At 42.9% G+C, this 10,978-nt stretch overlaps 2 protein-coding genes across 7 annotated transcripts in view; one reads left to right on the top strand and one right to left on the bottom strand.

The window, feature by feature from the left end:
- The window catches only part of tec (tec protein tyrosine kinase), a 10,139-nt gene extending 7,767 nt beyond the window's left edge, over nucleotides 1–2,372 (bottom strand). For 2 of the 6 annotated variants that reach the window (XM_035149343.2, XM_035149345.2), the window contains exons 1-3: nucleotides 2,227–2,372; nucleotides 863–1,066; nucleotides 424–528 (exon numbers count right to left, since the gene is read on the bottom strand). In XM_035149343.2, coding sequence (XP_035005234.1) covers nucleotides 424–528; nucleotides 863–988 — 231 coding nt within the window. In that variant the 5' untranslated portion in view covers nucleotides 989–1,066; nucleotides 2,227–2,372. Of the gene's footprint in view, nucleotides 1–423; nucleotides 529–862; nucleotides 1,067–2,226 lie in introns of those variants that run through there. The other 4 variants (XM_035149346.2, XM_035149344.2, XM_035149347.2 and 1 more) reach the window with 4 other exon arrangements.
- A 481-nt stretch (nucleotides 2,373–2,853) lies between these two features.
- Nucleotides 2,854–10,774, top strand: txk (TXK tyrosine kinase). The gene is made up of 16 exons (XM_035149349.1): nucleotides 2,854–3,157; nucleotides 5,606–5,654; nucleotides 5,873–5,954; nucleotides 6,023–6,154; nucleotides 7,157–7,221; nucleotides 7,564–7,623; nucleotides 7,795–7,849; nucleotides 7,970–8,049; nucleotides 8,145–8,269; nucleotides 8,347–8,421; nucleotides 8,862–9,033; nucleotides 9,119–9,335; nucleotides 9,643–9,707; nucleotides 10,083–10,201; nucleotides 10,270–10,427; nucleotides 10,608–10,774. Exons 1-16 carry the CDS (start codon nucleotides 3,058–3,060, stop codon nucleotides 10,677–10,679), a joined length of 1,626 nt encoding a protein of 541 aa, XP_035005240.1. The 5' UTR covers nucleotides 2,854–3,057; the 3' UTR covers nucleotides 10,680–10,774.
- The last annotated feature ends 204 nt before the right edge of the window (nucleotides 10,775–10,978 follow it).

The following is a 10,978-nucleotide window of genomic DNA, read 5'->3' as shown; positions in this document are numbered from 1 at the left end:
TGCAACAAATCGTTCCCTGGACATTTTTGAGAATCAAATATTCATAGCATTAAACACTCGCTGGTTCCAGATTCTGTGAGGATTCAATCCTTTTGTTCTCATGATAATAAAAGATGTCACCCTGGAAGATATTGATCAGAACCTCAGTCATGATTCACTCGGAACAAATACAGTGCGAGGAAAACTCAGGACCAATCACAGTTCTTGAATTGGTCACATGGTCTCTGTGGATGATGTTGACCTCGTGTGTGGTTACGTTTTCAAGAAAGTTCATTTTAGCATCAGCAGCGTCAAACTAAATTCTTTAGCTCACAACTTTGGATCCTGTGAATCAGCAGGTTTCCTAAAATATTCAACGATTCATTTAAAGTGACTCACAGAGAATTGATTCATATAATATATAATAATTAAAATATGTGATACCTGAAATGGGTACTTGTTCTGACAGGGAATGATTCTTCCTCCGTTTTTGACGATTTCCACACATCTGACTCGACTCAGCTCAATCGAGCCTCTTCTGAACTTCTTCTGTCGATAGAAACGTCAACACCAGATTTTATTCTCTGTCTGTATTAAGAGCAGACTTTCACAATAAGACATTTCATCGGTTAATTACATATTATTACCAGAGCAGTGACATCTGCACGGATCCAGGCTAACTGTATTCATGCTAACATAAGCTAATCCACTCACTACGTTTACATATTAATTTGACGGTGCGGTATTGTGGTTTCGTCTCATTTAAATCTCAATAAGAAGTCAAGTTAGTACATGTTCCACAATGTTGTACTATTCCTTTAAGAAGAAGAACCACATTTTAACACCTGAACGGAAAAGCAAATCAAAACATCAATAAAAAGACCTGTGCTTTTCCATCGTAGTAGGTCAGCCTGTTCTTAGTGAGGACAAACAGTCTCTCTTTGTAGTTCAGAGGCGATGTCCTCTTCTTCTGCTGAGAGCGCTTGATGAGTGTCTCCTCCAATAGCATCTTAGAACTCAGGTTGGCCCCACCCACACCCTCAGCCCATTGGTGGATGTTGTCAGAACACAGAGGGGTGGAGCTAAGCTGAGGAAAGACGATCAACTTTATATTCAAATGTTTTCACTATATGAACTTAATAAGCTAATAATGCTAATGTATTAGCATTACTGTCAGTATATAAAGTCTCTGATGGTCTGTATATACAGTCACTGATCATCTTTATATACAGTCACTGATCATCTTTATATACAGTCACTGATGGTCTTTATATACAGTCACTGATCATCTTTATATACAGTCACTGATCCTCTTTATATACAGTCACTGATCATCTTTATATACAGTCACTGATCCTCTTTATATACAGTCACTGATGGTCTTTATATACAGTCACTGATCCTTTTTATATACAGTCAGTGATCATCTTTATATACAGTCTCTGATCATCTTTATATACAGTCACTGATCATCTTTATATACAGTCACTGATCATCTTTATATAAAGTCTCTGATGGTCTTTATATACAGTCACTGATCCTCTTTATATACAGTCAGTGATCATCTTTATATACAGTCACTGATCCTCTTTATATACAGTCAGTGATGGTCTTTATATACAGTCACTGATGCTCTTTATATACAGTCAGTGATGGTCTTTATATACAGTCACTGATCATCTTTATATACAGTCACTGATCATCTTTATATACAGTCACTGATGGTCTTTATATACAGTCACTGATGGTCTTTATATACAGTCACTGATCATCTTTATATACAGTCACTGATGGTCTTTATATACAGTCACTGATCATCTTTATATACAGTCACTGATCATCTTTATATACAGTCACTGATCATCTTTATATACAGTCACTGATCATCTTTATATACAGTCACTGATCATCTTTATATACAGTCACTGAGCTCAACACATGACTTAACTCCTGTCACTTTAAATCCACCTGTTGGCAGGTGTCTCAGTAACATGATAACATAACCACACGATTCTTCCTATAGATAACTACAGTGTGTGTGTGTTTGTGTGTTTCACAGATATTTTAAATATAACAACAGAAGGTCTCTGTTCCACTTTAGCTCTTTCTTGCAATGAAGTCAGACTCGTTCTACGGACTCTGTCAAAGCTGCAGAGTTTGCGTAACAAAACACACACAGACTCACACAGACTCACACAAACACACACAGACTCACACAAACACACACAGACACAGTGTGTCTCTTACCTTAAGGTTTCATTTTCCACTTTTCAAGTCATTAGTGTTCGCTCATGTCGGAGCAGGATTCAGGAAATGAAGAGAGGGAGGTGGACACACAGCCCACCTACACACACACACACACACACACACACACACACACACACACTTCCTCGTGCACTAGTAGAGAGAGAGAGAGAGAGAGAGAGAGACAGAGATCAACAGCGCCCCCTGCAGCCATATGTGGTGGTTGATGGTAGATGTTAAATAAAGGTTTGTAAAGATGTTTCTGTCCTTTCAGTTCTTCTCTCTCTGATGTTTGTTCACGTGTTTCTGATCAGTTTGGTTTGAATCAGTTATTGATGATATGAAAACAGGCTGAGACGCGATGATTGACAGCTGAGACTGACTCCTGATTGGCCGACAGGGTGTGTGTGGGCGGACGTTATGTCAGATGTTGATTTGGGTTCATCTTCACTTTCTGACCCACCTGTAATGAGCTGTTTGAGGCTTCGTTGTTTTAGTTGAAGTTCGAGTGACGGGCTAGGGAATGTATTATGTCCTCACTAAGACAGAAGTACAAACGTGTGTGTGTGGGTGTGTGTGTGTTTGTGTTGGTAGAGACGGATGCTTTGTGGTTTCAGTCACGTCATTGTCACTTCCTGTCGATCTCTTTATCTTCAATTCTCTTTTGAAACTGTGAATATAAAATATTAGTTTTAAAACTGTATCCAGTCTGAATGAAAACTTCTTCTTCTTCGTGCTCTTTTGTTGTTTTATCTTCTATTCATTACCATCTTCACTTCCTCCACCCACCTGCGTTCTCGCTCTCTCTCCACCTCCACCTCCATTGTCCCATTGATGAAACTCATCGCAGAGAAAACGGCGCTGACGTGGAAGACTGGAGCTGCTGAGGAGGAAGTAGAAGACGAGGAAGAGGGGGAGAAGATGATTCATTCAAGTAAGCATCTTTTCATATCTGCAGGATAAACACTGGTACAGTGGGGTCTCAGGCACACGGTGAGGAGATGAGACCTTCTTGACGTTTGGTTGCAGCAGCAGGAAACAACGACCAACCAACAAATCTACGCTACTGAGAAGAACGGAAACTTTGTGAAACTGTGAAAGCTGAACAGCAGAATTGATCTTTAATTTGACTGTCAGATTCTGGTCATAGACGATAAACACAAGTTTAAGTGAGCTTGATGAAATGATACCAGTTTTGTTGTATTTGACTAAGAAGAACGTAGTTGTTTCACTGAAAACATCACAACTTTAACCTCCTGGTGGCGCTACAGGACAAGTCAGAGGATGCACCTTATACAGCAGGAACATGAATATCTGACCAAAATATCAAGGTGATAATCAGCAAACTCTGGAGAATAATGTGGTAACTCCAGCTTCCTGTCACAGATCTGACACTGACACGAGTGTGTGTGTGTTTCTGTCTTAACTCACAAACAGAGAAACACAACAGGAAGATGCTGCTGTCAGCTCTGCACACGCACACACACACGCACACACACACACACACACACACACACAAAGTTGTTTAGACAGGAAGTGTGTTTCCTGACAAAGACCTCCTCCTCAAACCGCTCACAAAGACAAAGATCAACTCAAACGAGAGAAACCTGCAGCAGTTCTACTTTCACAACAAAATGTTAAACTCTAACTTTATTATTGCAAAATTACAACTTTTTTACAATATTGTGACTTTTATCTTGTTATACTTTTGAAAAAAACAAGGATGGATAAAACTAGTTTAATCTGCTTGTATTTACAATCTGATTCTTTCTGTCACTACCCAGATACCTCACAACCCAACAACCCAACAACCCAACAACCTCACATCCTCACAACCTCACAACCTCACAACCTCACATCCTCACATCCTCACATCCTCAGATCCTCAGATCCTCAGATCCTCACAACCTCACAACCTCACATCCTCACAACCTCACAACCTCACATCCTCACATTCCTCACATCCTCAGATCCTCAGATCCTCAGATCCTCATCTCACAACCTCACATCCTCACAACTCACATCCTCACATCTCACATCCTCAGATCCTCACAACTCACATCCTCACAACTCACATCCTCAGATCCTCACAACTCACATCCTCACATCCTCACATCTCACATCCTCAGATCCTCAGATCCTCAGATCCTCACATCCTCACAACCTCACATCCTCACAACCTCACATCCTCACATCTCACATCCTCAGATCCTCACAACTCACATCCTCAGATCCTCACAACCTCACATCCTCACCAACTCACATCCTCAGATCCTCACAACCTCACATCCTCACAACCTCACAACCTCACAACCTCACATCCTCACAACTCACATCCTCACATCCTCACATCCTCAGATCCTCACAACTCACATCCTCAGATCCTCACAACCTCACATCTCACCACCTCACATCCTCAGATCCTCACAACCTCACAACCTCACATCCTCACATCCTCACATCCTCAGATCCTCAGATCCTCACATCCTCACATCCTCACATCCTCACAACCTCACATCCTCACAACCTCACATCCTCACATCCTCACATCCTCACAACCTCACATCCTCACATCCTCACATCCTCACATCCTCACAACCTCACATCCTCAGATCCTCAGATCCTCAGATCCTCACATCCTCACATCCTCACATCCTCACATCCTCACATCCTCACAACCTCACATCCTCACATCCTCACATCCTCAGATCCTCACAACCTCAGATCCTCACAACCTCACATCCTCAGATCCTCACATCCTCACATCCTCACATCCTCACAACCTCAGATCCTCACATCCTCACAACCTCACATCCTCACAACCTCACATCCTCACAACCTCAGATCTCACATCCTCACAACCTCACATCCTCACAACCTCACATCCTCACAACCTCACATCCTCACAACCTCAGATCCTCACATCCTCACATCCTCAGATCCTCACAACCTCAGATCTCACATCTCACAACTCACATCTCACATCCTCACATCCTCAGATCATCACAACCTCACATCCTCAGATCTCACAACCTCAGATCCTCACAACCAGATCCTCACAACCTCACATCCTCAGATCCTCACATCCTCACATCTCACATCCTCACATCCTCAGATCCTCACATCCTCACAACCTCACAACCTCAGATCCTCAGATCCTCACATCCTCACAACCTCACAACCTCACAACCTCACATCCTCACATCCTCACATCCTCACATCCTCACAACCTCACAACCCAACAACCTCACATCCTCACATCCTCACAACCTCACATCCTCAGATCCTCAGATCCTCACAACCTCCACGATGCTAATATTGTAATAATGGCATTTCATTATGATGTAATTTATCCTTTATCCTCCTCCTCCTCCTCCTCCAGATGACTCCATCCACTCGCTCTTCTGCTGCTGCTGTGAAGTTCAGACCAGGTAACGACTCCTGCATCAACATGACTTTGATCAATAATAAACAGGAAACATGAAGACTTCCTGTGCAACATCCCTTCAAAATATAATAACCAGACAAAGAGGAAAGATATTCATATATTTCTGTATTTATTCAGCAGCTGCAGGTAAAACCATGAATATTGTGATTGATTGATTGATTGATTGATTGATTGATTGATTGATTGATTGACTGACTTCAGGGAGATCAGCACCCGTATGGAGCTGGAGGGAAGCACCTCGCTGTGTTTCCAGAGCAGACGATACCCAGGACGCGCCTGTCGGGTACGTGAGCACGTTTTCAAGAGAACAGCAGGTGAACAAAGACGTCACCATTTTCCTTTCTCTCTCAGGTCGACAGGTCGAGGAGGAAGCTTCCTCTTCCTCCGCCCGACGACGAGGACGGTGATGGCGAGGGACTGCTGATGGTCGTCGCCATGTACGACTTCAAGGCCGAGGAGGACACGGACCTCACACTCAAACAGGTACAAACACTGACACACAAACAAATTAACACGTTCAACTGCAACAACAGGAACATTTAAAATAAAATCTACATTGAACTGTAAGCTGAAGATTTTTGGTTTAGGTTGGTGGATTCCACAGGAAGTGTTGTCATGTCGTCCATCTTTATTTACAGTGTGTGGTCTGAGCTACACACAGAGTCGTGGAGACGTCAGTATGATGTCGTGTGATGTCGAGTGATGTCGTGTGATGTCGTGTGATGTCGTGTGATGTCGGATGTCGTGATGTCGTGTGATGTCGTGTGATGTCGTGTGATGTCGTGTGATGTCGTGTGATGTCGTGTGATGTCGTGTGATGTCGTGTGATGTCGTGTGATGTCGAGTGATGTCGTGTGATGTCGTGTGATGTCGAGTGATGTCGTGTGATGTCGAGTGATGCCAGTGATGTCGGTGATGTCGAGTGATGTTGTGATGTCGAGTGATGTCGTGGTGATGTCGAGTGATGTCGTGTGATGTCGAGTGATGTCGTAGATGTCGAGGATGTCGAGTGATGTCGTGTGATGTCGTGTGATGTCGGTGATGTCGAGTGATGTCGTGTGATGTCGACGTGTGATGTCGTGTGATGTCGAGTGATGTCGTGTGATGTCGAGTGATGTCGTGTGATGTCGAGTGATGTCGTGTGATGTCGTGTGATGTCGTGTGATGTCGTGTGATGTCGAGTGATGTCGTGGTGATGTCGTGATGTCGAGTGATGTCGGGTGATGTCGTGTGATGTCGTGTGATGTCGTGTGATGTCGTGTGATGTCGTGTGATGTCGTGTGATGTCGAGTGATGTCGTGTGATGTCGTGTGATGTCGTGTGATGTCGTGTGATGTCGTGTGATGTCGTGTGATGTCGTGTGATGTCGTGTGATGTCGTGTGATGTCGTGTGATGTCGAGTGATGTCGTGTGATGTCGTGTGATGTCGTGTGATGTCGAGTGATGTCGTGTGATGTCGAGTGATGTCGTGTGTTGCGTCCGCAGGGAGACGAGTACGTCATCCTTCACAAACAGGACCAGCTGTGGTGGCGAGCGCAGGACAAACACGGGTAAGAACCAATTTAATAATTATTCTACACAACTTTCACGTTATTTTATTATTGTTTTACACTTTATTAATTGGCCTCATGAATGAGTTCAGATATTTTGTAGTTTTTACAGATGTTCCTTAATTTTACCGTCAGCTTTGCTGCTGTAACGTCAAATTTCATAATAGAGGATCATTTTATTGCAAATGTCAATATCTGACATTAACATTTTGAAAAAGGCAGTTACTCCAAAACAAAACATAACATTAAAATAGTATAATAGTGTAAAATTTGAGATTTGTAAGATTTTGGATTGTAGTGTAATAATTAAGATAATTAATGATTCCACTGTGTTTCTGTCAGGAATAAAGGTTTCATCCCCAGTAACTATGTGACAGAGAAAAACCAAATCGAGGCAAATACGTAAGTTTTATATCAATTTTCATTTTATTTCAATGTGTTATTCAAATTGTGGTTTTATTGAAATTTTAAAAACTGTCATATTCGTACTGATCATGAGACAATAACTATAATTTGTATTAATATTATAGTTATTATTGTTATTATATTTATTTCTATTTGTTCTCTTTGGAGGTGGTACTGCAAGAACATCACCAGGACAGAAGCGGAGCAGCTGCTGAGACAAGAGGTTTACACTCGTCTTCATGTCCCTGATCAACAATTATCTGATTCTCTGATAAATCTTTTTTTTTGTCGGACGTGATAAAAACCTGGAAATCAAACAAACATCAGTTATTTGTGGTTCCAGGACAAAGAGGGAGGATTTGTTGTGCGGGAGTCGAGTCAGAAAGGCGTCTACACGGTCTCCGTTTACACAAAAACATTAAGGTGGGTCTCTGCATCTGAAGGTTCAATAAATGAACTAAAAACCTGTAAACTGACACACTGTGTGTGTGTGTGTGTGTGTGTGTGTGTGTCTGCAGTGCTGGAGGAGATATCAGACATTACCAGATAAAAATCAGCGACATGGCCCAATTCTTCCTGGCTGAGAAACACACGTTCAGCTCCATCGCCGAGGTCATTCACTACCATGAACATAACGCAGCAGGTACACACACGTGAATTCTGCTGCAGACACACAAGTCATGCTTCACCTGATGTGTGTGTGTGTGTGTGTGTGTGCAGGTCTGGTGACGAGGTTGCGTTATGCTGTGGGGCCGATGGGACGTTGTGTACCTGCCACATCAGGATTCAGCTCAGGTAAAGAAATGCATTTACTTAAAACCTATAAGAGTTGAATCAACTGGGACTAAATGAAACATGTTCATTTATTTTGTTACGTCTCCATGTTTATGTAAAAATGTTGTAAATTCTGTGTAAATGTAGTTTAAGCAGTTTAGTTATTATTTTACTTTATTTCATATTTACTTTGTCGCAGTGATTAAATATGTTTTTCTGTACAGTTGTTCGTATGTGTCGGCAGGTTGAGTTGTCGTTGTTGTACGTTGTTTACACCACTGGTCACATTCCACAGGTTTGCATTCAGTGAAATGGCCAAAACAACACAATTTACACAACAGACAGGAAACTAAATGTTTTATGTAAAATCTAAATGTATCAACATCATGCGAGTTATTGCATTTCCAGCCCCTCACCAGTAGAGGGTGCTGCAGCCCCACCTGATCTGTTTCCCCTCTCAGAGAAGTGGGAGATCGACCCCGGCGAGCTGACCTTCATGAAGGAGCTGGGCAGCGGTCAGTTCGGTCTGGTGAGGCTGGGCAAGTGGAGGGCGCAGCACAAAGTGGCCATCAAGGCCATCAGAGAGGGCGCCATGTTGGAGGAGGACTTCATCGAGGAGGCCAAGGTCATGATGTAAGGAAGGAGGAGACGAGGGAGCGAGGGCAGGAAACTTCCTTCTGGTGGAAACAGGAGGTGAAAGTGTGTTTGTGTGTTGCAGGAGACTTTGCCACCCTAAGCTGGTGCAGCTGTACGGAGTTTGCCTGCAGCAGCGCCCCCTGCTGATCGTAGCCGAGTTCATGGAGAACGGCTGCCTGCTGAACTTCCTGCGGCAGAGGGGCGGGGCCCTGAAGGAGGCGTGGCTGGTGTCCATGTGTCAGGATGTGTGTGAGGGGATGGAATACCTGGAGGCGCAGAGCTTCATCCACAGAGACCTGGTTCATATTCTGCAGATTCATCACTAATCCAACGTTTTAAAGATTTGACATTTAAGACATTAACAATAAAACACAACTGAGTGTTTGTATCCTCACATGTAACAACAACAACAATGTAATTAATCAAACATGATCAAATATTAGATTATTTCTTTTATTATCGTTAGCTCTCATGTGTAAAAAAGAGCTGAAGGAGGTTTTATTTCAAGTCTGTGACAATTAAATAAAAAATATATATCATATATTTCTCCTCCTTGGTAACGTGCAGATTTTACGTTAATCTTCTGGTTGTGGTCTTCTCACGCAGGCGGCCAGGAACTGTCTGGTCAACGAACACAACGTGGTGAAGGTCAGCGACTTTGGAATGACCAGGTGCGTTTCATTCACTCTCATAACACCACGACTTATTTCTCGGGTTTTTCTCGTAGAATTACAGCTTTAAAATTACGACTTTCTTATTGAAATCTTTTTCTTCAAAACGGTCGCTAAATAACGAAGCCGGAGCCAGCTGCTTAGCTTAGCTTAGCTTAGCTTGGCTTGGCTTGGCTTGGCTTGGCTTGGCTTGGCTTAGCACAGGTACTGGTAGAAACAGCTAGCCTTGCTCTGCCTTGCTCTGACATTTGACCTCTTGGTTAAATCAACACAGGAAGTAGAACATCAGATATGTTACAAAGAGTTATGAGTTCTAAATATTTACTATCTTTACTATACTTCAGTTCCTCAGTATGGTGGTGTTTTTGTTTCCAGGTACGTTCTGGACAACCAGTACACCAGCTCCAGTGGTTCTAAGTTCCCTGTGAAGTGGTCTCCTCCTGAGGTTCTGCACTACAACAAATACAGCAGCAAGTCGGACGTCTGGTCCTTCGGTGAGGAAACACACACTTTGTTTTCACAGCAGCAACGTTCAATGAATTTTAAACGTGTCTGTGTGCAGGTGTGGTGATGTGGGAGATCTTCTCCGGGGGCTGCACGCCGTTCGAGAACCGCTCCAACTCGGAGGTGGTCAATGACATCACCAGAGGGATCCGTCTGTACCGACCTCACCGAGCCTTGCAGCCGCTGTACGCCATCATGTACCGCTGCTGGCACGAGGTACGTCACAGAAACCACCTCATGGTCCTCATCCGCATGTTCTCATCACGCCAACTATGAATTTAAAACATTTAAAAGTTTCACAAAACTTTTGTTAACCACAACATCATGTCTTCTTCTTCTTCTTCTTCTTCTTCTTCTTCTTCTTCTTCTTCTTCTTCTTCTTCCGTGGTGGTGTAGAAGCCTCTGGGTCGGCCGACCTTCTCTGAGCTGCTGCAGGAAATAAGAAACACGGCAGAAAATCCAGATTAACAAAACACACAATAGTTTCAATTGTTTAGACTGTTTTGTTATTGGAAATAACTATTTTCTTAATAAAGTATTTTCAGATATAATTTTCTTCTTCAGTCATTCGTGCTTTGTGAACTTATTGTCTCGTGAAAGAGTCAATCATCTTGTGTGAACGAGGTAGAACAGGCTCTGTTTGGTTCATGTCCCATCTGCTAACATGGAGGAGGCAGGGTTTAGGACCGACACTGCAGCCAGACACCAGGGGGCGATGTACAGGTTTTTCACTCTAAGAAGTCGTCATTTCATCTTTATTTTCAGTC

The sequence above is a fragment of the Hippoglossus stenolepis genome, chromosome 23 (genome assembly GCF_022539355.2).
Source record: "Hippoglossus stenolepis isolate QCI-W04-F060 chromosome 23, HSTE1.2, whole genome shotgun sequence".
NCBI classification, from domain to species: Eukaryota; Metazoa; Chordata; class Actinopteri; order Pleuronectiformes; family Pleuronectidae; genus Hippoglossus; species Hippoglossus stenolepis.
The sequence above is the reverse complement of the archived record's forward strand: the minus strand, read 5'-3'. Positions and strand labels throughout refer to the sequence as shown.

What these genes read in the sequence shown, in the direction of transcription:
- txk (XM_035149349.1), top strand. Translation starts at nt 3,058, where the DNA reads ATGAAACTCATCGCAGAGAAAACGGCGCTGACGTGGAAGACTGGAGCT. An exon ending in ACCCAGGACGCGCCTGTCGG is followed by an intron (nt 5,955 to 6,022) that starts GTACGTGAGCAC and finishes TTTCTCTCTCAG; the next exon opens with GTCGACAGGTCGAGGAGGAA. An exon ending in AGCGACTTTGGAATGACCAG is followed by an intron (nt 9,708 to 10,082) that starts GTGCGTTTCATT and finishes TTTTGTTTCCAG; the next exon opens with GTACGTTCTGGACAACCAGT.